The following is a 27,817-nucleotide window of genomic DNA, read 5'->3' on the forward strand; positions in this document are numbered from 1 at the left end:
TCTCCTCCCGACTTAGAGTGAAGCACGCGGGAGGGTAGTCACTTCCGGTCTTCTTGGCCTTTTTGCCTTTGCGATGAGTTTCTGTGTCCTGCTTCGCCTCATCATCATCATCATCATCATCATCATCATCATCATCATTAGCGTGAAGCTCCTGCCTGATGCCCATTGATTTCAAGTCTGCCCTTGCTTTCGGCCCATCTTTGGTCCTCTCTGGCATGTTGAGCAGGGTACCAAGCAGACTCTCGCACACGTTCTTCGTGATATGCATGGCATCAAGGCTGTGAGGCACACGGTGGATCTTCCAGTACGGCAAGTCCCAGAAAACAGACCTCGTTTTCCATACCTTCAGCAGCGGCTCTGGCGCCTTTCGCTTCTTTCCCGGCTCTGGCGCCTTTTGCTTCTTTCCCGGCAGTGGGAAATCTTTCCAATTTTTCAACAGCTCGTCTATTTCCTCGCCGCTCCTCGTACGCGGGCGTTTTCGGGGTTCGGTTTCACCATCGAACAGATCCTTGCGTTTCCTCCATGGGTCACCGTCGCGAAGCCACCTTCGATGTCCCATGAACACGGTTTTCGAACACCCGGGATCTCTATCTAGCTGGCGATACGTTGTGTCATCCATGCACCTTATGCATCCAGAAAATCCGTGGACTACCTGCCCCGCGAGATATCCGTAACCGAGATAGTCGTGCACCGTCGTGAGCAGTGCGGCTCTCATAGGGAAATATTCTTTCTCTGCGGCGTCCCACGTATTGGCTGGCGTTTTCCACAGCGTGTCTAGCTCCTCTTTCAGCAGCCCCAGATACAGATTGATGGCATTCCCTGGTTGTTTCGGCCCTTCAATTAGCATACTCATGTGAATGTACTTCCTCTTCATGCACAACCAGGGGGGAAGGTTGTACATCCACACAAACACAGGCCACATGCTATGTGTGCTTCTCTGGCTGCCAAACGGATTGACTCCATCGGTGCTCGCGCCCAGCACGATGTTCCTTGGATCCTTCCCAAATTTTGGGTATTCGAAGTTCAACGCTTGCCACTGGCTCGCATCCTTAGGGTGACTCAGCATCTTGTCTTTTTTATTTATCTTCGGATCATTTCCGTCATCTTCTCGCTTCTTCTCCTCCCTATCCGCGTGCCAACGCAGGAGCTTTGCTACCTTAGGGTCCGCGAAATACCACTGCAGACGAGGAGTGATCGGAAAGTACCACACCAATTTTCGAGGATCTTTCTTCCTCTTCTTGTGTCGAGTGATGCCGCACACCGAACATATGGTAGACTCCACGTGCTCGTCCCGATGAATGATGCAATTGTTCATGCACACATGGTATTTCACGTGCGGTAAATCCAGAGGACACACGATTTTCTTCGCCTCCTCGAAACTGGTCGGGCACTTGTTCCCCTTGGGAAGACGTTCGTGCCAGAATGACATGTTCTCGTCGAAGCATGCGTCGGTCATTTCGTGTTTTACCTTCATCTCCAGAGCCATGAGCGTTACTTTCAGGCGGGTATCCTCGGGCCTGCATCCTTCATACAATGGAGTAACCGTGCCTATCTCCAGTTGATCCAGCTTGGCTTTCTCTCGGGCGGCAGCTCTTGCGTTATCTGTCTGCTTGAGAAGCAGCTCTTGAATATGAGGGTCCTGCACCCAGCCTCCATCGTTGTCTGCTCCGGCATCTTCATCTTCATGATCATGCCCTTCGTCTTGATCTTCCTCATCATCATGTACGACATCTTCTACATGATGACTGTGTACAGCATCACCGTCGTGATCATGTCCTGGAGATTCTTCGTCTTCTCGCCCGCCCTCGCCGCGGTGGTACTTGTCTTGTTGCCCTTCCTCATTTCTTGCCCGCCTCCCATGGACGACTTCATAGTCATCTTCATCACCTTGCCACCGATAGCCATCCATGAAACCACGCAAGAGCAGGTGGTCCCGCACCTGCCCGAAATCCGGGTCCGCAATAAGGCTCTTCAGCTTGCATCTTCGACACGGACATCTTATCTCCGTCTCGTTCTTTTGAAGCATCTCGGCCTTCGCGGAGCTCAAAAACCTATTCACGATGCCTTCGGTCATCGTGCGGACCATGGTCGCCTGCGAGGTAGAGCAAAACAATATTTTAGAACCAACAAAAAATTTGGCATGACCTTCCCTAAAAATAGGACCAAAAAGAATGCATAGTGCCAAAATTCTCGCCGAAACGGAAATGAATCAACATTCCGGCAAAATATTGGCAACTATCGCATTTCAAATACCGGTACCTGCAAACACAAACATATATGCAACACCACAAACACATGCAACACCACAAACATACATAGATCTAGCTAGGCCACAAAAAGTGCATGTGCACGTTGTTGGAGCGAGCTAGGGAGAAAAAAAGTAGATCTACATCATGAGGATAGCTTTCCCCTTACTTACCTATCAAAAAAAGGTAATTTCACCACTTAATTTTGATGAATTTATGGTGGAAATGAGGTGAGGAGGAGGAGGCAGCCGAAAGCTTGGAGAAGGAGGTGGAGGGAATGAAGTGGGGAAAGTGAGTGGGTAGGTGTGGGGCTGTCCAAAATATCTTGTTGGGGTCCCAGGTTACTAATGGCGCATCACCTGCACATGCGCCATTAGTAACCCTGGTTACTAATGGCGCACCTGCAGGTGGTGCGCCATTAGTAGTTTTGCAGAAAAGTAAAAAAATATATATATACTAATGGCGCACTTTTACAGGGTGCGCCATTAGTAGTTTAAACTAGTAATGGCGCACGGTGAGGCGGTGCGCCATTAGTAGTTTTGCAAAAAAAAGAATAAAAACAAATTCAGTACTGGCGCACTCCATGTCTGGTGCGCCATTACTAGTTAGAACTAGTAATGACGCACTTCGGTAGGATGCGCCATTAGTATGTATGTAAAAAAAATTATCACTAGTGGCGCACCTGTTTTCTGGTGCGCCATTAGTGTCTTCCACACTAATGGCGCATCATCAACTGGTGCGCCATTAGTATATAGTAGTGGCGCACTACTTTCCTGGTGCGCCATTAGTGTCAATCCTATCTATAGCCCTTTTCCTAGTAGTGCGCCATCACGCGACCGCTGGACACCGCCGTCATGCCACACCGGTGAACCGACGCATGGCCACGCCGGTTGACAACCGCCAGGGTCTGGACCCAGGGCTTGTCTCCGGACCGAGTGCCCCTCCACCGTTGAACGCCGAGATGGGCGTGCCAGGACCTGCAGTTGCCGCCGGCACACGCCTGCCGTCACTCACGCCGGCAAAGGAGGAGGAACGGGTGATAGTCGTCGACGTACCTGCACGCGGCTATAGTCCGGCTCCGACGCGCGTCGTCAGTGCCGAGGGCGACGACCTCATCTTCATCCCCACTCTAGGACGCGCCATGGCCATCAAGGGCGCGGTCACCACTGCCGGAGCAAGTGGCAGCGCCGGTCCAGGGCTTGGTGTGGACATCGCGGGGACAAGCAGCGCCCCATGGGCGTTCGGCCGCTCTCCTGCTCCTCTGGGCGAACAGAGCCTCTTCCTCTTCGGGACAGGAGGGGCTCCCGGTGCGGACGTCGCTGGCACGAGCAGCAGTGCGGGTCCGCCCGACACCGGCGCGAGCCGCCGTCTTCTCTTTGGGCGCTCTGTCGCCACCGTCGACCGTCGCCCTAGACGCCGTCAGGGCGCCTGGAACCCGGCGTCTCGCGGCCTCGCCAACGGACTCCAGAATGGAGTGAACATCCCTGACTCCGACGAGGGAGGATATGGCCCCTTCACTGCCGGCGGCTCGCCGGTGAGCGCGTATACGGCACGGCGGCGGGAACAGAAGACGGTGCCGCTGCGTGGGATGGGTATCGGGGGCGGTAGGGGAAGCCATAACCGTCGATCGCTTTTATTCAGCGCTAAAGTGGTGCCGGGCCTGTTGGGCTGAAAGGCTTGATGGGCTGTGACCTAAGCCTCGTTCTGAGCCGCAGTAAATTTATTGGCTAGTGCATCACCAACAAAAAGGCATTGGGTTGGTGTGAAGAACATTTTCAGATATCTTCAAGGCACCAAAGATCTTGGTTTGTTCTATCGGAAAAATCAAGATAAGACCATAGTGGGATATTGTTGAAGGAAATATGCCCTAGAGGCAATAATAAAGTTGTTATTTATATTTCCTTATATCATGATAAATGTTTATTATTCATGCTAGAATTGTATTAACCGGAAACTTAGTACATGTGTGAATACATAGACAAACAGAGTGTCACTAGTTTGCCTCTACTTGACTAGCTCGTTGAATCAAAGATGGTTAAGTTTCCTAGCCATAGACATGAGTTGTCATTTGATTAACGGGATCACATCATTAGAGAATGATGTGATTGACTTGACCCATTCCATTAGCTTAGCATGATGATCGTTTAGTTTGTTGCGACTGCTTTCTTCATGACTTATACATGTTCCTATGACTATGAGATTATGCAACTCCCGAATACCGGAGGAACACTTTGTGTACTACCAAACGTCACAACGTAACTGGGTGATTATAAAGGTGCTCTACAGGTGTCTCCGATGGTGTTTGTTGAGTTGGCATAGATCGAGATTAGGATTTGTCACTCCGATTGTCGGAGAGGTATCTCTGGGCCCTCTCGGTAATGCACATCACTATAAGCCTTGCAAGCAATGTGACTAATGAGTTAGTTGCAGGATGATGCATTACGGAACGAGTAAAGAGACTTGCCGGTAACGAGATTGAACTAGGTATTTGAGGTACCGACGATCGAATCTCGGGCAAGTAACATACCGATGACAAAGGGAACAACGTATACCGTTATGCGGTTTGACCGATAAAGATCTTCGTAAAATATGTAGGAACCAATATGAGCATCCAGGTTCCGCTATTGGTTATTGACCGGAGATGAGTCTCGGTCATGTCTACATAGTTCTCGAACCTGTAGGGTCCGCACGCTTAACATTCGGTGATGATCGGTATTACGAGTTTATGTGTTTTGATGTACCGAAGGTAGTTCGGAGTCCCGGATTTGATCATGGACATGACAAGGAGTCTCGAAATGGTCGACCATTTCGAGATAAATATTTTGTTAACGAAGTCATGTGACAATCTTGCCGATTTGTTTACAATGTCACTACCAAGTTCTTTATTTGAGAAGTACATCAATGGAATTGGCATGAAACGACTTTGGGACTTGCAAAGTTCAGGGGGAGTGTCTCCCTGAATGATAATCTGTTTGTGATCCTCGGATCTTTGATATTGCACTCTTTTCCTTTATATGTTTTTCCTAAATGGTTTCTTATGAAAGGTTTTTAATGAGGCAATAGTAATGCATGCATTGTGATATGTCGGTTTCTCCTTATTTTCCCACTGGGTTTTTGGAAGGAGTTTTTGATGACATATTGTACATATCTCCTCATATTTTTCCTACAGGCTTTTTGGAGGAGATAGATGATAATGATGGTGATGGTGATGATGATGTTTACAAGAATAATGAAAGCAGGGATTAGGGGGAGTGTTAAGATTTAGTTAATTAGTTTAATTAAAATCCCAGCTTTTCCACCCCGACATGCATGTGCGGTTTTCTCACCGGGGGGATGCGCCCGATCTCTCTCTCTATCCTAACCGATGCGTCCTTTAATCGCGTCGCTTGTAAACCATCATGGCTGTGCGATGTGCCCTTTCAGGGAATATAAATGTATTGTTCATCATCATCAATGGATCATCCATTTTACTGTTCGCGCATAGTTCCTTTACAGAAAGAAAGGTGAAATGGGAATCTTACATTCTTTTTAAGTAGTAGAGATAGAGAAATGCCATATAACTGACCCACTTACCCTATATGTTTGGATTGCCCACCACCCCGAAGTCCATATTTAGAACGGATATGGGGAGCTCAGACGTGTCCGTCACATCAGATATGACACCCACCCTAAGGCCCTGTTTGGTTCAGCTTTTATCGACAGATTCCACTGCCGCGTAGCAGAATCTGAACCAAAGGACGAACCCAGCAAAATCCGATTCCAGAAATCCGCTATCAAAATCTGAACCAAATGCGGAAGCAGCCCAGGACGTGCTTTCCAAAATCTGATTCCGTTGCGGGTCAAAATCTGAAAATGCTGTATCAGCTAGTTTGTCAAATGACCTACATCTTTTTCACATCAGATTTTCCACAGCTGTTTTTCCACAACAGATTTTTCACAGCTGCTTTTAGAAATCCACAGCTGAACCAAACAGGGCCTAAATCCCTCTAAACCGTCCTCAACCTAGCCCAATGTGTCGTCTTCCTATCCTCTCTCCAACCTCGTCCGCCCCTAGCTTCGTTGTCACCCTAGCTCCGACACCGTCGACCCCACAACGCCGCCACCATCGGCAAAAAAAACTCCCCGCCATCGTCGCTGCCCCGGACCCCCCCCCTCGGAAGGGTGACGCCGCGGTACGTCCTGCTCCTCCAGTCACAGTTACTCGATTGGTCGGAATCGGACGACGAAGATGTTGAGTTCATGATGGTAATAAGCATCCTAGAGGAAATAGAGAAGAAAGTGAAGCATATTCTAAAGTTCAAGGGTTCGATAAAAAGAAAGGAGAATTGTAAATCGGGATAGGATCGTTGGTGCACGACTGCTCTAGACAGACTACTTTCAAACCGGACCAGCATACCATGATGGGTTTTTCCGACGTCACTTCTGGATGAGCAAACCCTTGTTCTTGCACGTGGTCAATGGCGTGGAGGCACATGGTCCCTACTTCGGTCTCAAGAAGGATTGTTGCGAAGAACGGATGTTTGCATTTGTACCGCCGCTGCCGTTGGTGAGATGGTCCGGATGGGGCAGAGCACATGTCTTCAGGTCACAATCAAATTTGTCCGCCCCATGATTGTCGAGGATGATGGTGAAGTGGCAGCCCGAATACATGATTTTGAAAATCCAGGAATTCATGTTTGACTCTCGGAATAAGATGTGGAGCATGTTGTGAACTTTTTGAAGATGCATCGGAACGTTCGAGATCAATACGTGCACGTGCAACTACTCAATGATCTTATGGAGCATATGTGAGCCAATAATCAAAACCAGGGAACTTAGTGTTTGAATTGTGCACTTGGAAGAAATTTTATGTTTGAACTATGTATTTTTTACTACGAATAAATGTTGTTTGTGTGTGATATTCCTATGTATGATCGGCATGCATGTGTTTGCATTGACTTCAGGATTTGAAAGTGGGAGACGTGATTGCAAGGGAGGGCATTTGGGAGGTCGTTCAGCGCTGTCCAGGGTCGCGTCTGCAAACATGTAGGGGGGAAGGGTGGATCTGCCCAGTTCGATTGTAGATTCTCTGGGGGGTCAGGACTCAAGACCATTATAGTTCTTTTCCGGATAGTTGCCGAGGAAGTTGGCAAGTATATTGATCGTATGTGTCAAATTTTCAAAGCTCTTTATGTGTCAATTTTTGAAATCCCCCTTTTCCATCATCCATGCAAGACGAAAAATCTTTTCCACATTGTGTTTTGCTCTATGTTCTACAAACTAGTGAAGTGTGTAATTAAGGTATAAGCACAGAAGAATGTTTGGTCTATTATCTGTAACACCAAATAAATAATTTATATGGACTATAATCTCCTTTTTTTGTAGTTAGATAAACGAAATGTTTTCACTTTTGCTCAATCTAGCAAGCTCATAGCATGAATCGAGATCATGGGTCTAATGTCGATTCAAGAGATAAGTTTATTTGCAGTTTTTTTAATCAAGATACTACCTGTTTAACCTTCACACTAGATAGCATATACATAAATTTTGCTTTAGCCATTTCAAATGTATAAATCGGAACATTTATTCAAGCAATTAGGGTTCATTGAAGAAAATTTAGGGTTTTAACACTTTATATAATTTACCATGAGGCTTCGAATTTCCCTCAATCTGAAATGTAATCAAATTTAATCATGATGCATGCCATGCTTAGCTACTCTAGTACATTGCCATAAACTAGGGCTATGACAGAGGACTTCATCAACATCGTCGACCTCTCTGTTGCATCGACGTGATGCTCGAGACTTCGAGAGTATAATCCTGTTGCTTGCACCTCAATAATGATCTGGATTTTCTTTCAAAAATATAATGATCTTGATTTGTTCGTCGTGGTTATTTTCTTTTGCGTAGCAATGCTCCCCGACATTCCTTGCCCGCCACCATGTTGTCGCCTCCTCCTTCGACATCGGCCTCCTTGACAAGACTCGCACCACCTCTAGAACTCGTCCGCTCCCCCAGCTCTCCGGCTCCATATTTCGTGCGATGGAGTTGGTCCCCTGCTTTGAGAAGAAGCTCAGCCTCAGCTCGAACATGCTCTCCTTCCTCGAGAGCATGGGAGCTAGCATCAGATGCGGCGGGCTGCGGACCTGGTAGTAACGTAGTCAGGGACGTGACAAGTCGTGAGAGCATGGAGCAGTTTCGTTCCCTCTTCCTAATTGTTTCTCTATGGCCACCGGTGCAACTGTAGCATATATACACCCGGACGAAGCAACGGACGATATATAACAACGATAAGGCAGCCAATTTGGCCTTTGGACGACACCACAGACTATGACGACGACGCATGGAGTGGAAGACAAGGTCAAGGAGGGCTCGTGCCGCGCGGTAGAACAGGGCGCGGTAGAACAGGGCGACAACGGCGACACCATCCCGCAAGCGATGCCGACCAACAGCTCCGATGGACAGGAGCTCCAAGCTTGTGCCTCCGTGCGGCTAGCCGCGAGCACACCCCACCCTCGGACCCGTTGGTCCCGTGAGCCTCGCCGTGCAGGAGCTACCCGGCCACCTGCACCTCTCTATGTGCGCCGCCGCTGTTGGAAACAAAAACCAACCAATTATTGCCCGAGCCTCTTATTTCAAGATAGTCTCTTAGACTAGTCACAATGAGGAGTAACTTTTTTTTTAAACGTCAATGAGGAGTAACTTAGGGGGTATTTGTTTCCAGAGACTTTTTTGTGTAGGGACTAGAAAAAGTCCTTTTAAAGACTTTTTTTACCAAACAAGAGAGACTTTTTAAGGACTAAACTAGGCGTTTGGGACTAAATGAAGAAGACTCTCAAGGAGAGTCTTTTTGAGACTTTTTGGGACTTTTTCAACAATGCCCCTCCATGCACCCATTGGTCCGCCACCCCATGATGTTGTTTAATTGTTATTTTTCTATATATTAGGGGCAACATGGTCATTTAATAACCTCTAGGAAGGGACCAGAGACTTTTTAGTCTCTTGAAACAAACAGGGAGAGACTTTTTAGGGACTAGGGACTTTTTAGTTGGGACTAGAAAAAAGTCCTAGGACTAGAGAACCAAACACCACCTTAGATTAGTAACATCATATTTTACTAGGCTATGTTACTATCTCCACAATGGGTAGTAACATATGTGCGTTGTCATGTTATGATTCATTTATTAGGCTATAGATTCATATTGTATTGGTATGTATGATGTTACAGTAACTAGCTAAGTTACCACCATCACCTTTCTCATCATTAAATATGTGCCACATAAGTAAAATTATCTTGAAAAGTGTGATGTTACCAGTGATGTTACTCTCACTGTGGTCAGCCTTAGATGTCCCATGGTTATAACACTCCATCTTCTCCTGCATTTATCATCCATATTTTGCCATCTGTACCAAACATCATAGAATATACATCTATGTAATCTTCAAGCTTTTAACATTTTAGACTTTTCATCACTTTCTCAGATTCGTTATGGTCAGCTCCTATTCATATCCTAGTATTGATAGACCCAGTCACCAACTTAAACCTGATACTCGCTAATATTGCTCCAGCATCCTCTGCACACTTTGTCTAACCACTAGTGCCTTGGTATGTCGTCGTTTCCAGTGCTTACATCATGCCTCGCCACTATCATCGTGTAGAGCCCCTGCTGCCCCGGTCAAGTCTCCTGGGTAGCTAGCCCACACCTCCTCAACCCCTACTTCAGAGAACCAAATGATTATCACCGACCGATGTCGAGTATCACGTTTCCATCAGACACCGGGGCCCAATCCGAACCATGTGTCTCTTGCCTTATCTGTTGAAATACGCTATGATTCTCCGATGTCTTACACAGTAGCCCCTCCATCAGCACCTAGTGAAGTCTTCCATCAAACTCCAGCTCCACCTGCAACATGACTTTATATAGCTGGCCATGCTACCGTACGCCCCCATCGACTTCAAGCTCTCATGTGTACACTCAAACCAAGCCACACAAGCCCTCGGTCATGTGCGACGCGTTGCCACATCCAGAAGTCGGCCACCATCAATATTACACTTCTATGTCATCGTCACTACAATCACCGTGTCTTCTACTCCAGCCTACTTGGGCCTCTGCCCACGCCTGGCCTAGCTTGACAAACCTGACATCACTTGCTGGCTGCGGTGTACATTGTGCAACACGATCAATCGGCTCCGTGTTCTATCTCTCCGCGCAATTAGGCCGCCGCCGCTGACCAACGATTTGATCTGAAGTTGCATCTCATCTAGACTTGAACACACCGAGGATTTCAGTGGTAAGCTGCTTCTTTTCCGATCGCTTTCGTGGACACTCGCTACCTTTGACGACATTGCGGCAGATCACAATCACAACGTCGAAATTTCTCTCTAGATTAATAATCCGTAATCTCTGAACAACCTAGCTCATGATACCACTTGTTGAAAAAAAAAACTGAGGAGCATAGTTGGTCACCCAAGAACCAAACAATCACACGAGGCACGATAGCGAGATTTGCTAACGAGATTCACTGACATGGCTACATCCATGGGGTCTGACTACGACCACTCCTCCCCATAATGCTCTATAATACGCCAGCATAATAGCGCAAGCACAAAGGGGGATCTGGTGGCGTGTGCCAGTGCCCGTGTGGCCAATGAGGCCTCAGAGATGTAGCCTACCTTGTACAAATATTCGTCACAATTACATCTGCAAGCCGCACAAGCTCCAAGGCTCCCTCCTTCGCATGCTGCTCGACGCGCGTTCACTATTCGACGAAATGCTTGGCTAAGTTAAAATGAGAAGGAAGAAGAAGATTGACACATGGGCGACGTGTCAAAACCATGCAAGTTAGCACGAAAACTGCTTTTGTTGAATTAATTAATGGGTGTAACTTGTTAGGATCAAAGAATTAAAAGTACATTTTGTCTGGTTTAGAAGTTGAGAAATCAAATCTAATAGACATTTCTCTGTTAATTATAGGGAAGCCAAGACTCACGATGCTGATAAAATGGACCGTGGATGATCGACCTCGCCCATCACGCCCTTACCGTTTCCACTTCGACACCCTCACGTCCCTTTACATTTCCAGCCCTGCCCACCCACCACCACCCGCACTGCTCTCTCTCTCTCTCTCTCTCTCTCTCTCTGCTCTGCTCGTACGAAAAACCCCAATCCACCCGCGACCAGCCAGCCAGCCGCCGCAAAAGCCGCACTGAATCCCAAGCCCCAAACCCTGGAGATCCGTTCGGTGGAGGCGAAGCATCGGGTCAGGGCGGCATGTCCGGCGGCGGAAGAGGAGGAGGAGGGGAGGAGGCGGAGGTGGTGCACATGGAGGACGCGGTGAAGATGCTCGTGGAGCACCTCGTGAAGCCCGTGCTGCCGCGGGGCGCGATCTTTGGCGCCGCCCAGGGGGAGCGCCACATGGAGCCGGACAAACAGCGCGCCGTCGCGCAGCAGGCAAGCGTTCGCGTCTCTCTCTCTTTCTCTCTCTCTCTCTGGTCGTTTCTGCGCGGGAGCGGGGTTGCGGTGGTGGGATTCCCTGCGGTTTTGGTCCAGGTTCGCGCTGGTTGGGGAGGGATGCGCGGAAATGGCCGCCCGTAAGGCTGATTTCCGGTGGATTCCTGTGACGCGCGGCGGCGAGGGAATTGGGGCGGCTTCCCACCCCGGCGAGGAACGGGGATGGGAGGAGTCCTTTTTTTTCGAGTCGAGAATGGGAGGAGTCAGGCGAAGGAAGAAGAAGGCGAGGTGGTGGGCCTTAATTTTTCTTTTCTTTTTGTTGAGTACCATATGGCCTTGTTGTGCTGGTGGGCGTAGGTAAAATAGGCCTAGAGTACATTTTGGAGGCCGAATCGACGAAGCCCAACCGGGAACCCCCGCATCCTAAAAAAAAAAAACGGGAACCCCCGCGGCTGTCTGTCGATGCCGCTCTGCGCGGCGGCGGCGGCGAGAGCGCGTCGCGTCGGAGGAGGAGCGGTAGGCGGCGCTAAGAGCGCATGGGCGCAGCACGGGTCTACGTTTGGGTGGCGGTGGAGCGGCCGCTAGGGAGCTAAGGCAAGCCGCAATCGCCGCTTAGTTTCTGCATTTCTCTTGTCAGTTGTCACCCTGTGAACAGAGATTGCCAATGTTGGTTGCTCTTCTTCTATGAAAATGATACACCTTTCCATAATGTATTGCGGAAATGAAGAAGAAAGTAGGAGATGCTACCTCTGTCAAATTATTTTCTCAAATTATCCAATTTGACCTTGCAATGTTCTCCAAATTTATCTATGAATTTGAAATGGATTGGATTGGGATTGGATTGAGTGAGATAGTAGTTAAATGGATGTTTGGTTTGTCTACACAATGACTGGTATGTACCATGCCATCCTTACATTCCCCCCCTGTCAGTTTACCATTGTAATTATATTAGTGTGTTTTCCTTTGGTATTCATGGTAATGCCCCTCGTTCTATCCATGAAATGCTTGTTCTGTGTGTGTGCACTGTAATACTTCCTCCGTCCCAAAATAAGTGACTCAACTTTGTAACACAAAGTTAGTATAAAGTTGAGTCACTTATTTTGGGACGGAGGGAGTATGTTTTTTGATTCAGTTTCTGCTCGGATATGTTTAAGAAAGCGTTCCTCTGTCTGTGCATATGATACAATGCGTGTACTACATAGCTGTTTAGCTGCTAATCCCTCACACTAGTGTGTGGTTTCGCAGATTCACACGGCCATCATCTTGTACAACTACTACCACAGGAAGATGTCGCCGCAGCTTGCTTTTGCAGACGCCAAGCGTTTTTTTGTGTGTGCTTCTCTTTCTGCTGGAGAGGATCTGCTTGCGTACTTGAGTATGGTTCATGAGCGTGAGAACAATCCTGGCAAGCATGTGAGGCTATCTGTTACTGACAGAGCAGCAATACAGGCATGTGAGATCGCTGAAGAACTCGACGCGAGCAAAGATTCTCCAGACATGGCAACGTGGCCAATATCAAAAGTTGCTGTGCTTCTTCTTGATCCGACAAGAAAAAAATGTTTGATTGAGTATAGTGCTAATACCAAGGGTATCTGGTCAATCATAGAGAAGGAAATAGATGCAACAGCTGGCAATTCACACAGTACCAACCAGCCAGCAGGCCAGGAATCAACAGGTAAAGGAAACGTGGGTGCTCTGAATACACCATATATGCTTCGTCAACAAGCCTATTCAGAGGTGGAACGTAGAACAGGTCAGATTTTATAATCACAGCCCGTAGTTTTATGTATCAATATCTGTCATTTTATTTTCATTTTTTGAGTTGCCAAGGTGTTGCTTCTATCTGATATTTAACTGTCAACTCTGTTAAATTTTCATCCTAGAGCATTGAGATAAAGTGTGCAACCTTTGTGTCTACAGAGCCATGTCTCTGTAGTTTACTCACTTGGATCAGGTGACTATTAGTATTACGGAATGTTGATCAGAGTATCTAGTAAATAAGCATTTACATGAGTTACTGTTGCACATGGTCCTAAATTTAAACTGCCAATGAAGCCAAAAACTGAGTTTGAGTCGTACACTTGCTTTACATCAAACAAGAACAAGTGCATGGTCCCAGAATGTACCCAAAAATGTACCTCTGTCTTGCTTTTAACTAGTGTAAAACCAGGACAAACATGAACATCAGAAAATATAATTAGTTAAATTCTTTGCCACTACATTATTTGTCTCATTTGTTTTGGTTGTGTACAAGCTGTTAGCTACAGAAACTTCATTTAATTTCATCAACTAGCAGACTGAAAATAACTTGGGACACTATAATGGTTGATTCCCTTGTATATGACCTGATAGCCGCAAATTGTTTGCTAGAGAACGCTATTTATTTGGTTCTATACTTATAATAGTTCAAAAAGTGTAATTTATGAACTTGATTTTGTAAATATTATGTTTATTTTCTGTTTGATCCACCTATGCATTGTTTGCTGCTCACTATGGTAAACTTATGGTCTTAATAGGTATGAAGGGCTCAAACTTGCGTCTTCTCGATGAAACTTTGGCATACTCGTTGAGTAAAGAAAGGACAACTACCAAGTTATTTATTGTGGAGTATGAGCAAACCATGGAAGGCAACCTTGTAGAAATGTGTCTAGAAGAGTTGATTAGCAGGTTTGCGTTTACCTACTAGATAGTTTTATGCTTTTAAGTTACATCCCTTTTGATCAACCGTTATTCAATTTATTGAATAAGACCATTGTATGGTACTTCTTGATGGAAAGCATACCCTTTCTCAACGGTACTGACACTTATGGTTTTCCACTTTCACAGTATGACTGGTCCGCTATTTGCAAATGATCCATTTCCAAAAACAACATCTGTAGTTGAGTATTATCACATTCTTCCGTATAAGGAGATTTTGTTTGAACTCCTCCACAGGTAACATATGATTTGTTCTTGGTTATTTATGCGTGATAGTAGGGCAATGGAACCTTTTGGGTAATGATGGTAAATATAACACTTCACATGTTTCAGGAAATGGCCTTCTGATTCTCCACTGAACGAACAATCACATCGACATGGAAAAGGTTCATTGCACTCTGTAATAGATGAAAATGTGGAAGAGCAAGATGTGAATAGCACGTCTAAGATGCAAAAACGAATTACAAAAGTGTCAACTCCAAAGCAAAGCAAACAAGCAATTGCTGCCAATAGCAACCAGGACTACAGGACCAGCAAGCACAAGAGAAACAGCAAAAGAAAATCTGAAGCCTCCAGGGCCGATGTCTGTGCAGAGGGTCCAGATGCTGAGATCCACACAATAGAAAATGGTCCACCTCCTGTTATTATTGATTTGGAAACTTCAAAACCCCTGACTAAGTCAAGAAATACAAAAGCTGCTGCAGCAGCAAATCGAGAAACTAAAATCCTACAAGCCGGTTAGTCACTTTAACTGTATTACGAATTTACCGTCACATTGTTCCTTCTTTGTGTACTGACACAATCAACTTTAATTGTTCAAGTGGATAAGAACAAAACACAGAAGCAGTCTAGACGTGACAATGTGCCCCAAGATGTCTTTCCTGCAGAGGTAAGCCAAATTACAGCTTGAAAGTATTGAAAAACTTTTTCGGTTAAGTATTGAAAAACTACAATACTAGGATACATCAGGATCACACGCAACCTAAAATGGTTATAGAAAATAAACTTCAAATATGTTGACCTTTTAATAACATTAAATTGTATGGTTCCACCCTTGTCTATAAAAATGTTATCGTGATGATTGTTGCTCTTTATTCTATAAGTTTGTGTTCTCATACGCACTCTACCATAAGTCTCTACGTACCTGAGACTTAGAGCATTTCTCATTGGCTATCACATGTCTCCACGTGAATGTTTGGAAAATTGTGACAGCACATTTATAAAGGGGAAAACGGCGCAGTCCATTCCTATCAAATAAGGGATAATATCCCATTTAGTATAAAGGATGGCGTATTAGTGACGAAAAATATCTTATTGTTAGGAAAGTATTCAATTGATAGATCTTATTATTAGGAGCCACACCCTAATAGATCATCTCCATATAAAGAGAGGAGCCACACCCTCCATGGTCAATCAACCAAAAGAAGTATTAATCCTTTTCATGGGTCAGTTTCTTATGAGTAGGCCACATTTTTTGTGTGATTCATCCACTCCGCTTTGACTTGAAGAACTAAGAAGGTCTCTGTTCGCTGATTTCATTACGTAATTAGCATACACCACGAGCCAAAAACTTTGCAGCCGTTTTGTTTACATATGGTTGGGATCAGTTACCACACAATCGGATACGACACCATTCATTGCCGATTACGCCCAAAATCTACCGTAACAAAACTGATACCGGAGGGGTCCTGCACAACTTCTCCCTACACGCCTACACCTTCCTTCCTCCTGGCCGCACCTTCCTCCCACCCTAGGTGTCCCCACACGACGGGCAGTAGCACCTTACCGATTGATCCCCTCCTTCATGGAGCAGCATAGCCTCCCGCAAGAAGATTTTTCGGTGTTAGTGGAGATCGGTTCGGTGCTGGTTTGCGAGGGGATCAATATGGCCACTAAGTAAACGACGAATCCTGCCATTGAGGATGTGACTGCTCTGTCCGGCCAGGAGGATGCAAGGCACATGAGGAGACGATGTTCTTGGCACGGAGTATGCCGGCAAGGAAGCAACAAAGTCCATGGCTGATGAGAGGGATCAGATCTGAATTAATGAGTGTTTTCTTCCCCAAATATGGTTTGATTTTTCAATTGTTTTTCTTGGTTTGGATTTTTAGGCATTCCTATGCCTACGAATGAGTGTCTTCACCTGATCTTTATTTCTGAATTGTAATTCTTGTGCTTGGTAGTTGGATGTTCAGGTGATGTTCTTTTGACCAACAGTGGCAACCATTATAATCAGGAAACAGATTTCGGTTTTCCCTATTCCATTTGCGATACCAGTGCATTATGTTTATGTTACCTTTTTGCTCAACCAAATACCTCTTAATTGTTCTATCAGGCACCACATGTTGATCTAATGAAGAACCGTGCTTTGGAACATCAAAATATGGATGTGTCAGAAAAGTCAGGTTGGGATACACCTACCCAAGACTGTTTATTTTTCCTATTATTGGTTCTTGGTCCTCCAAGTTCTTAATCCATGTGTTCCAAATTTCATTGAAGGTGGCACCACTGAGTACACCAATGACCAGATATATGATTCGCTGCAATCAATTCAGAAAATACGGGATGAGATTGTATGTTATATGTCTTTTCTTTTATTTCAGGAAAGAAAACGATGCCTCTTTATTACAATTTTCTCCTATTCTCTCTTCGTTTCAGCTTCGCAAGGAATGCATACTTCAAGAACGAAGTGCTCAGTGTGATATGGACATTCAGACAATCTTGAGTGGTATTCTACCCTTTTCACATTTTAAAAATGCTTACATTTATAATCACGCTGTAGAACTGTTACACTTTTGTGGCCAACATCGTGGGCATGTTTTTCTGGGAGTGATACGTTTCCAAAAGTTATGTGATAAAGTGATAAACTGTGGTGTATCATTCTTTTCACTGTGCATAAATCGTCCGCCGCACTTTATGATGTATAAATAGGTAAGTTGTTTCTATATCAGGTCCCCATTTCTTGTACTCATCATGTTCTAAAACTTAATGCAGAAGGGAAGATGACACCAAAAACTGCATCAATAATACACAAATACAAGGAAACTTGCTCAGATATGATGGATGTTGCCAATTCATCTTCCTCCGGAGATGGTGGCCAATCCATCACTCAGAGGAAGGGATTGAGGGAGGCACTCCTCCGACGCAATTCATGCGAGGCAAGAAACCTCAAAAGCTGAACTAATGCATTACAGTAGAATTTTAAATGCCACCTGTACCTTTGACACTTGTCAGTGCAGGAGCTTGATGAGATCTGCCGTGGGGGCAATTGGATATTCCCAAGATACACAGTAGTACCTTCAGTATCAGATGGTATGTACAAATATTTACTTTTATCTCTTTGATTGATCTTCTGGATGGACAAGCATTAGGTCCTTGGCTCCTAATAGTCATACGAATTAGGAATATCATGCAGATGAGTCTTGCCACGTACTTTCTGATTATTGTTTATCAAATTCAATCTCTATAGTTCTTGGTTCGATTCCTGCATTGCGATCATAACATACATAGTGTACTACTCTAACCATGCTTAGACCAAAAGAGTTCTCAAGGTGTCAGATCAATTGGCAAGTTTTCTCTTTTGATGTCATGTAGCAATCCACATAGGCCACTTGTTTGTTTACCACATGTGTTAGGTTTGTTTAACGTTCGATCGATCAATGCTTTCCTTAGGTATGTGTGCACCCTTGTAAGCTTTATTTAAGATCAGACTGATTAGGTCCCGAGTTAGCAATAACCAGAACTGATGTTTGATTGACTATCATCTCCTCCCTCTCATAGCTCCCTGTTCTGAGCACTTATTCACTAGTCCTTTAACTATCTTTTCAGGAATGTTCCACGCCAGTGTACGTTTGACATGCCCTGAGTTTGAGATGAGCATCACTGGTGGCCCTCGTCCGACCGCACACGAGGCAAGGTGCTCAGCAGCTGCCAATATGATACTGGAGCTTCACAAGAAGGCGGAGGAGCAAGAACAGTAGGGTACCTGGTGCAAAATCACAACTCCTAAATCGCGGTACTGCAGGTGGCTGGAACGAGTTGTTATTTAGTCCTTACAACTTTGAACCAAGCTTCGTGTGGAACATAATCACGTTGGTACCTTGCCTAGCTATTTTACCTTCGGGAGGTCGACTCCTTGTGTCTTGTCGGTATTATGGCTGTTTGTTAAGGTCGTGATAAGCCCCAGACTGTTATTTGAAAATTTCTGTGATGCTGCAGCTGCACTGTCTATTCTGTTATGGAAGTGAACACAAATTGTCTAGCTATTTCTTGAGTTCTTGTTGTCACATAACTATTTAGCCGATGCTGCCAAGTGCATAACAAAACTGGGTCGGTTATGTGTGCCTCCAGTTTAGATTTAACTACTAGGAGCCAAAGGCACACATACTTCCTTGCATAACATTTAAATTGTAGGCTTCAAGAAAATTTTGAAATTGGGTCGGTTATGTGTGCCCACGGAAGTAAGTTAGATTGTTAGCCTGCAAATTGTCTGGCTCATTTATGTGTGCCTCTGGTACCTTGCCTACCTATTTTACCTCCCGGAGGTTTCTTTGATTGATTGCTAGGTGTCGTTGCAGGTAGCATACCGAGAACAGCCCAGATGTTTTTTACATTGAATGGGCATATTTGAGTAGCAATTTGTTATCTCGTTAGGAAGTTTTGAACTTGTCTTCTCAGATCATGCCTTATGTTGATACGGCATATTCATGTGAATTTTGATCGTATACTTTTTAGTGTTCTTTTGTACTGTGAGCCTATGTGGAGCTGGTCTGCGTTCTTTAGCCACGTAGTTTTCCTCGGTCCCCGTAGGAGCATATTTTCCGTTTTAGCTCATCCACGTTTCCGCGGAGGTTCCAGTAGTGAACCACTACGTTCACTCACTACGGTTCTGCTCTTCGCGGAACATTAGTGCAGTACAAGGGTTTCAACCCGATTCCAAGTTCCAGCTGCTTAGTGGTGATCTCTTCGAATACTTGAAACATGTCATTTCATCTTCTTCTTCCTATCAGTACTACTAACACATAGTTCCAATCTGCAATATTGGCACATTTGACAAATTGCAAGCCTCGGCCAAAGCAACGCATGGTGTACAACAACTGTAACCATTTGGAGTTCTGGCGTTGAGTCAGGGACAACTTACATCCATGTGCAATAAGCAATGGATGGAAATGCACCAACTTTAACCACTCGTTGTTCTGATGTGCGAACAATAGAGCTACCTCGGGCCAGGACAATTACATCCTAGTGAAATTCTGAAGTATAAACAATACTGTGCAGTACCGATTCTAAGGCTAACAATCTAACAACCTTGTGACCAAGCTATTGTTTTAGGTTTAACTACTCAGAGGCAGACATACTTGTATAATATTTATATTTAAATGGGGCCAAAGCACAATTTTAAGAATCGTCAATGGCAAAGAACATATCTCAAACATCTACGAGATGACAGTCAATTACCACAAGCTAGTTTGTTGTTGTTGTTGTCCAACATACAAATCTCATTTTCACAATCTTGGGCTTCTTTAGCAACAACACTGTTTTATAGAAATCATGCCTTGGTCTTTTATGAAACCTTGGATCAATGGAGCTGCACATTTTAACATAAGAACAACCTTGTCTTGCCTTCTTGCGTTGCTTTGTAGACATGCTCTCGTAATCAATGACGATAACATGAGTTGTTTGCTTCTTGGGAGTATAAGTTTTGAGCGTAATCCCTTGGATTTCATCTTGTATATCAACATGTACTTGTCCATATTTGCTCTTCGTAGCCCTTTTGGTGACGGGAAGATTTTGCATTTGCTCCTCTTCTTGGATGCAATGTCTTGGTCCTTTTTCGTGACCGGAAGATTTTGCATTTGCTCAATATTGGCCTTTTTTTAGTTTGCCTTTCTCTTCTTGGATGCAATGTCATCTTCTTGGCTTGAGCTAGCAATTTCTCATAAATTTCAGTGTCATGCAATTTCTTGACAATTTCTCCTGCGTCAACAGGGCCTTTTCCTTTCTTATATTTTGAAAACATGACTGGAGAGAAATACAACCCCTGGCAGCTCGGGGGCATACGATGTATGATTATAGAGGCCCGAGCGATCCTTATCGCCTTAATGGCAGAGAGGTCTCGCGATCCAAACTGAGATCTCGCATGCACTTCGTGACTCATGTTCCTGTGAACGAGATTTCCCTGGAGGTGGCAGTGGAACTGGAACCTTTCCACCGGGGTCACCGCCCAAACAACATGAGTGCAGACCCTTATACTGCTGTCATGGCCAACAAGTGACGAACAGGGCGACATGGACCAATCACCCCATTGGTGACAGTTGTAGCGAGGAACAACTTGAAAGGAGACAGAAAGCCATGATGGTCAACACCATGGGAGCACACTGCGCCTAGGGTCGAAGGTCCAGCCGGCAGCACAAAGCTCGATTTCGAGGGCATCGCAGCCAAGAACATATATAGCATCGAGCTGCTTGAGCACCTGTAGAAAGGCATCCATGCATTGGGATGTTTACTCCCACTAAATCTTTTAGCTCTAAAAATAGCGCATCCATGAAAGTGGAATAATTTATTCACCTCATTCCTTCTGTTGACTTTGTTTGGTTAGCTGGTCAAACACCTTGCAAGCAACCTGAACACTAAAGTTGAAGGAAGTGCGAGACACCGGACCTACGTTGCAAGGTTGATGAAGGAGTCTGAACGGGAGCAGAGAAGTTACTAGCTCACACACGAACCCTATAGCTAAAGCACGGACACACAGAGCTCACACGCCACAAACAACGCAACAACACCACTCAAGGCACACACACGTGACCTAGCGCATGGGGCAACATGGCTAATAGAGCAAGCAGAAGGCAGCCATCAAGCGACAAGGAACCGGGGTGCCTCCTTGTGTCGGCTTCCGCACTAAACTGCTCGTGACTCAGCAAGTTGCCTGCGGACTGTGATGGCATGAGGTCGAGGAGCAGGCAGTGCAAGAGAGCTCGTGGCATCGGCGAGGAGGTATGTTTGTACGACACAGGATGGCGGGGCGACGACGCAGGGCAGATGGCTCCGGTGGAGAGGAGATGAGGATTGAGGAAGGGATGTCAAGAGCAAAAGATGAGGTGAGAGAGACGAGTCTGGCGCAACCTGGCAATCTGAAAGGGGGCCTTTTATATGTGCATAGAGCGATGAAGCTGTGGCACGGGATTGAGCTCGAGCCTTGGAGAGAGACGAAGAAATATGTGGGGAAGCCTCCGCCTATCACAACGCGGGATAATCATTCACCATGAAAAATGCAGCGACCCCTGCGAAGCGTACACCATCTCTGCCCCGTAATTTCATGGGTCTCTCTCTAGTAAATCGTCAAGAGGCCGTAAAAAAACTTTAAAATAAATTAAAATAAAAAAGGATTTCTACCAGGTACAGGGCCTTGCTTATTTGCAACGAGCTAAAAAAACTTATTTGCAACTGTTTTTTTTTAACAAATCTTTTCCTTGGTCACAACGGGACGAACAGACGGAGCCATCACGGCACGGGATTCCTTCTCCACCCAGGCCCGTCAGAACCGCCATAAATACCCGCCCCTTCCTCCCCTCCAATCCCCACCACCGCTCCAGAACGGAACGAACGAAAAATCCCCAACCAATCTCGTCGCCGATCAACCCTAGGCTTGTCGAATCCTCCTCCCCCGCCGCCTCAAGGTACGCCGCCTCCTTCTCCCGCCTCACGTATCGTCTAGATCTACGCCTTTTGAGGTGCTTCGCGGTAGTCGGAGCCTTGGAGGTGTGGTTGCGTCGAATTTGATCCGTTCCTGCCCCGACCTGATGCTACGAATGTAGCCTAGTTCCCCGATCTATTCGCGCACAGCGACTTCGTGTGGATTTCGCGTGTACCTCGCGATTTCTTTGCTGCTGTTTTTTTTTATTGATTGAAGGGATAGATCTGTTCGTCTTGGTTGAATTCCTAATGGCTTATCGTCTCAGATTGTTAACCTATGCATGTTTTATCTGCTACTAGTACGTCAGTTCCTTCTCGAATTCATTAGCTCATGTGCAGTAGTTCAATAGTGCTTGTACCAATATCATCCTAATAGGCCCAGGATTATAGGATTATTTATCACCCAAAGCTTAGGTTTATTTTCTTAGATGGTAAGCATGTCCGGCAGCTATGTGGAACCCTTGAGATGGATGATATCTGTAGATTTTAACCTGTCGTCTGTCAATAGCTCTTTGATGAAGAAAATATGCTGCTGCCGTTTGTTTATTCTGGTCTATCTAGGGCACATCTAGATGTGCTAATAGTTATTGCGTGACTCAATCAAACATAAAAAGGAAAACAAAAACTAAAAGAAGATTACCCGCATGAATCTTCACCATAAAATCAATGGAATAGGACTTAAGATGTGCAATACTTAGGTCATATCTGACCTAGATGTGCTTTAGCAAAACCGTGTTTTCGATTGCTTTATGTATAGGGCTGCATTATTAGTATTATCATGTTACTTTGCTTGCTGCTGCTTGAGGCTTACCATCCTGTTCTGGATTCTTCTCTGCAGATGCAGATCTTTGTGAAGACATTGACAGGCAAGACCATCACCCTTGAGGTGGAGTCGTCTGACACAATCGACAACGTTAAGGCCAAGATCCAGGACAAGGAGGGCATCCCTCCGGACCAGCAGCGTCTCATCTTCGCTGGCAAGCAGCTTGAGGATGGCAGGACCCTTGCTGACTACAACATCCAGAAGGAGTCCACCCTTCACCTTGTCCTCCGCCTTCGCGGAGGCATGCAGATCTTCGTCAAGACGTTGACTGGCAAGACCATCACCCTTGAGGTGGAGTCTTCTGACACCATCGACAACGTCAAGGCCAAGATCCAGGACAAGGAGGGCATCCCGCCGGACCAGCAGCGCCTCATCTTCGCTGGCAAGCAGCTTGAGGATGGCAGGACCCTTGCTGACTACAACATCCAGAAGGAGTCCACCCTTCACCTTGTCCTCCGCCTTCGCGGAGGCATGCAGATCTTCGTCAAGACGTTGACTGGCAAGACCATCACCCTTGAGGTGGAGTCTTCTGACACCATCGACAACGTCAAGGCCAAGATCCAGGACAAGGAGGGCATCCCTCCGGACCAGCAGCGTCTCATCTTCGCTGGCAAGCAGCTTGAGGATGGCAGGACCCTTGCTGACTACAACATCCAGAAGGAGTCCACCCTTCACCTTGTCCTCCGCCTTCGCGGAGGCATGCAGATCTTCGTCAAGACCCTCACCGGCAAGACCATCACACTTGAGGTGGAGTCCTCCGACACCATCGACAACGTCAAGGCCAAGATCCAGGACAAGGAGGGCATCCCGCCGGACCAGCAGCGCCTGATCTTCGCCGGCAAGCAGCTTGAGGATGGCCGCACCCTTGCCGATTACAACATCCAGAAGGAGTCCACCCTCCATCTGGTGCTCCGCCTCCGTGGTGGTCAGTAATTGCCCTGACGTTGGTCCTGCTGCTGTTAGTCATGTGTCTCTTTCGTATTAAGTCTACTGTATCTGGATTGATGGACCATCGAGTCCCCATGATGTGTGAAACAGTTATCTTGGTATGGTTTGGTATGAATAAGTTTACCTATATGTTTGTTCATTTTACTGTCGATTTGATATCTCCTGGTTGAATGATCGCTTCCAGTTTTTATCTAGCAAAACTAGCAGTGATCTTACAATACCGGCTTTCTGTGAATGCATTTAATGGGCTGTAGCTCCAAATGTTCCTGTGAAATCACTAGATTTTGCAAGTTCTATCTATATTTCTTCTACTTGGATGCTGCTGTGTTCACCCTCTGTAAGCGTAGTGTTTTGTGTCTTTGCTCGTTCTTTCTGGTGGGAGAGGAAGCAAAAATTGCATGAGGTTTGAGTAGATCCGAATTTTCTTTTGATGAAATGTAGTGCAAAAAATCCTATGAATCAAAAAACCAACAGGTTCTACAAATTAAAACAGAGAAGGCGTACCCTTCTCTTTGGGTGGAAACATCGCCTGATTTCCTTAAGCGTTATCTGAGTTTAATAAAGCTAGTCATGAAGGTCTCACTGTCGAAAAAAAAACAACAAGAAAAAGAAAAAAAACAGAGAAGGCTAGAGGAGGGATACTTCGATGGGATATCTTTTGCTTCTGATGAGCTCACTCTTCTCCTTTGTCCCTATGAAGCTTGTTTGCCAATCCAATTCAAAATGCTGGAGCTCTATGACAATATATTCTGATGCTTCTACTTAACCCCAGGGAATTTTTCTTCGTGCGATGAAGTTCTGCAAGATTCAGTTGGCGGACGCAGGAGATAATCCAAGTGACAATAATAATTATTACTAACACCAGAATTTCGGCCAGTAATTCGACGAGCAGGTCGTAGGAGAGACGGTGAAAGTGCCTAGAGCCCAAGAACCATAGAAGAACCTAGTGCAGCACCACACCGTAAACATCACATACCACCATTATCGATCAAAGTCAGCCTTCCATGCACGTCAGCACCAACTATGCCTGGCTTCAGCCTAAATCTGTGACAAGTGCGAAAACAAAGACTTGGCAGAAACAACGAGCTTCTTCCCAGAGAGAACCAGGAACTTGAAACTCTAGTTTTGCATATATGTTGCAGACTGGAGCTCAACTTGTACCACATGTAACCCAGATAAAAAATGTCTACAACCCTCCTAAATTACAACCAATTTTACATACACCGCAACCCATTTAGATATCCTCCAGTCACCAAAGAGGTTCCTGAACAGAAAACTACATGGTCCCAGAGACACTTATACATCCACAGAAAGAAGGTAACTTAGGCAACATCTCAAACACGAGCAGATGAAATGCTCCAGCAGTCTTCTACTCTTCTGCTCACCATCAATAAGAGCTTATTGTTCATATGCCAGCAGACAGCAATGCCTTCATCACAGGTCAATTATTACATGTCGCTTCCAGTACGGCGGATGAATTTGCAGACTGGTGAAAATAAGCTGGCCTCACTTATCCAGTTATTTCATAAATTTTAGAATCAATATCTTGGTTCTTCAAATGTTTTCTCAACTGGAGTTATTTCACTGTGGAAGCACTCCGATACATCCCCGTCATTGCACTAGTGATCTTGCCACTGGAGTGCCCAATCTGGAAGCTCCCAGACCTCCTGGGACGGGGCGTGAACAGCGAACCGAGCATCTTTTCCAAACCATCGACAGTATACTTTACATACTTGCTAGCACTTGCATCCTGCTCTACGAGTGGTCCGTAGTTCTGCATGTAACTCCGGTAAGGGGGAACTATTGCCTGTATCACAAGGTCACATGTCTCCCTCCTCAAGTCCTTGTCCGGTATGATCCACGCTGACTGTTCGTGGAACATCTCACTGAATCTCGCATTGAAAGTTTTAAGGCGCTGCTTCACGAGGTCCTTTGCTGTGGCACGGCCCTTGGAGAACAAGATTAGGCCCTCCCGGTTGAGCAGCGGCGAAAGCGCCCCCCAGCTATCCCTCATAAACACCGTCAGATAGAAATCCTTAAACTTTTCATGGTCCCTGATCCACACATCACCCAAGAGTTCAGCCAGCTTAGTAGCCTTGACATGCTTATAGAAATGCCAGCGTGTGTTCATCATGAAGATGTATGACTGAATCTTATTCCCATACGCCTTCGACCAAACATCAAAGTTGGCTTCAAGGGCCTTGACAATGTTGAGCACTGCGACAGCAAGCATCTTGTCACTGAACACTTCCTTGCGCCAACTGCGGTGGATGGTGAGCACCTGTGCAAGCACAGGCCTGTATTTCTCACCAAGGAGCCGGTTGCAGTAGTCGACGATAAAAGTGACCAGGCGTGGCACGCCCCCATCGGCTGGGGGAGGCATGTGTCGCTGCAGCTCCACCTGCACGATCAACTCCTCAAAGATCTCAACAGAGCCATCCACCAACAACTTCACAAGGTCCCTTGTCTGGCACTGAATATCCGCACACACCTTTCCGCCGAACAACCGGTTGAAATCCAACCTCAGCTTATTCAAAGAATCAAAGACCTCAAGCAAACGCAAGAGCTTGATTGGGTCTTTCTTAGTATCCGCAGCGGCACGACCAAACCTCAAAAAATCAAGAACACTAGCTCGCGACGCTATCTCGGCGAAGCAAACTGATGCATCATCCTTGTGCTGCCCAAACACCTTGGCGCAGAGCTGACGCTCAGACTCGAGGAGGCGGCGCACCACAAACTCCAAATGCCGCCCCCACAACTCGACCCCAGGGCCTAATTCCTGGGCGTCGTCAGCTGGATTGTGCAAGTAATCGAGGCCGAGCGCATGGAGGCTGGCACTCACCACACCGTCGCGTGCATCGGCATACAGAGAGATGCAGCGGTCTTGCCGGCCATTGGCCAAGAGGCGGTCGAGAATCGGGCTGAGCTTGCGGACGGCGGCGGTCGGGACGCGAGCCGGCGCGGTGGACGCTGGGGTGGCGCCGTGCTGCTGCATCGCGAGCGGCGTGGAATGCTCGGCGAGGAGGCGTCGGAACTCCGCCTCGAGCACGTCGAGCGCGGCCGCCAGGAGGCCGCCGTCGAGGTACCCGGAGGGGTTCTTGAGCCCGTCCAGGGCGACGCCGACCTCGGCGAGGAAGCGCGGGTCGGCGAGGTCGTGGTCGCCGAGGTACTCGACGATGTCGGCGAGCCACTCGGCGGCGAGGCCGCAGTTGCCCGACAGGAACCGCAGGGCCTCCTCGAGGCGGCCGAGCACGGCGAGGTACCCTGGGAGGTCCCGCGCGGCGGCGCCGGCCTCGAGCAGCGGCGGCTCGAGCCCGTGCACGGCGTCGAACACCTTGAGCACGGCGGCGGCGGGGCCCACGGCGCGGTCGATGTGCGGGCCCGCCGCCGCGAGCTCGGCCATGGGCGCCCGGATCGGGCGCACGGCCGCCTCCAGCGCCGGCAGCGCCGCCTGGATCTCCTCGAGCCGCGGCCCCCCGCGCGCCAGCGCCTGCCCCATCGCGCGCGACCGCTCCAGCCCGGTCCGCAGTGCGCGCGCCGCCGCCGCCACGCTCGCGGCTGCCCTGTCGTCGACGTCCTGATCCATCGCGCGCGTGGCGAGAGAGGGTGAAAGAACCTGACGCTCCGCTCCGGCGGGGAGCGCAATGAGGGAGCGTGATCCTGGAGTCCGGATCCCTCCCTCTCTCCTCGCGATGGAAACGGCTGGCTGCTCTGGGCGTCCGGTGGAGCGAGAGGGAGTGGGGTTTCTTCGCCGGGTTTAGGTTGGGAGGAGGAAGAAGCTGTGTGCGGAGGGCGAAGGGAAAGCGGAGGAAAAGGGAGGAGGGGGCGACGAACTTTTGGCTTTGGGGCGTATGCAGTGCACGGGCAGAATGCCGCGACAATTTTCGGGGTGATCGACAGGAGGATGGCGCTTGCGTTTTCGTTTAGGTGATGTCAGAGGAGATTTGGAGCATCCAAAGGAAAGGACCGCGGTCGTCAAC

The 27,817-nt window shown here is 47.0% G+C and overlaps 3 protein-coding genes across 4 annotated transcripts; 2 read left to right on the forward strand and 1 right to left on the reverse strand.

Annotated features, from left to right (window-relative positions):
- Nucleotides 1–11,289: 11,289 nt before the first annotated feature.
- Nucleotides 11,290–18,838, forward strand: LOC125515732. Of its 2 annotated transcripts, none has more exons than XM_048681238.1 (12): nucleotides 11,290–11,677; nucleotides 12,923–13,430; nucleotides 14,194–14,344; nucleotides 14,504–14,611; nucleotides 14,708–15,111; nucleotides 15,196–15,263; nucleotides 16,710–16,779; nucleotides 16,874–16,947; nucleotides 17,033–17,102; nucleotides 17,369–17,532; nucleotides 17,614–17,686; nucleotides 18,203–18,838. In XM_048681238.1, the coding sequence occupies exons 1-12, from the start codon at nucleotides 11,498–11,500 to the stop codon at nucleotides 18,352–18,354; spliced, it is 2,022 nt and encodes a 673-aa protein (XP_048537195.1). In that variant the 5' UTR covers nucleotides 11,290–11,497; the 3' UTR covers nucleotides 18,355–18,838. The 2 variants fall into 2 exon arrangements, with proteins under 2 accessions (XP_048537195.1, XP_048537196.1); XM_048681239.1 differs by lacking the exon at nucleotides 11,290–11,677 and adding an exon at nucleotides 12,126–12,271.
- A 3,052-nt stretch (nucleotides 18,839–21,890) lies between these two features.
- LOC125515183 (polyubiquitin) lies at nucleotides 21,891–23,976 on the forward strand. The gene is made up of 2 exons (XM_048680620.1): nucleotides 21,891–22,050; nucleotides 22,905–23,976. The coding sequence occupies exon 2, from the start codon at nucleotides 22,905–22,907 to the stop codon at nucleotides 23,820–23,822; it is 918 nt and encodes a 305-aa protein (XP_048536577.1). The 5' UTR covers nucleotides 21,891–22,050; the 3' UTR covers nucleotides 23,823–23,976.
- Nucleotides 23,977–24,981: 1,005 nt separating this feature from the next.
- On the reverse strand, nucleotides 24,982–27,733 carry LOC125515182 (exocyst complex component EXO70A1-like). The gene has a single exon (XM_048680619.1). It carries the CDS (start codon nucleotides 27,421–27,423, stop codon nucleotides 25,414–25,416), a length of 2,010 nt encoding a protein of 669 aa, XP_048536576.1. The 5' UTR covers nucleotides 27,424–27,733; the 3' UTR covers nucleotides 24,982–25,413.
- Between the last annotated feature and the right edge of the window lie 84 nt (nucleotides 27,734–27,817).

Source organism: Triticum urartu, chromosome 6 (genome assembly GCF_003073215.2).
Source record: "Triticum urartu cultivar G1812 chromosome 6, Tu2.1, whole genome shotgun sequence".
In the NCBI taxonomy this organism is placed as follows: Eukaryota; Viridiplantae; Streptophyta; class Magnoliopsida; order Poales; family Poaceae; genus Triticum; species Triticum urartu.

Coding starts and splice junctions, on each gene's coding strand:
- LOC125515732 (XM_048681238.1), top strand. CDS start 11,498: ATGTCCGGCGGCGGAAGAGGAGGAGGAGGGGAGGAGGCGGAGGTGGTG. Junction 17,533..17,613: donor TCCGACGCAATTCATGCGAG/GCAAGAAACCTC, acceptor TTGTCAGTGCAG/GAGCTTGATGAGATCTGCCG. Junction 17,687..18,202: donor AGTACCTTCAGTATCAGATG/GTATGTACAAAT, acceptor CTATCTTTTCAG/GAATGTTCCACGCCAGTGTA.
- LOC125515183 (XM_048680620.1), top strand. CDS start 22,905: ATGCAGATCTTTGTGAAGACATTGACAGGCAAGACCATCACCCTTGAG.
- LOC125515182 (XM_048680619.1), bottom strand. CDS start 27,423: ATGGATCAGGACGTCGACGACAGGGCAGCCGCGAGCGTGGCGGCGGCG.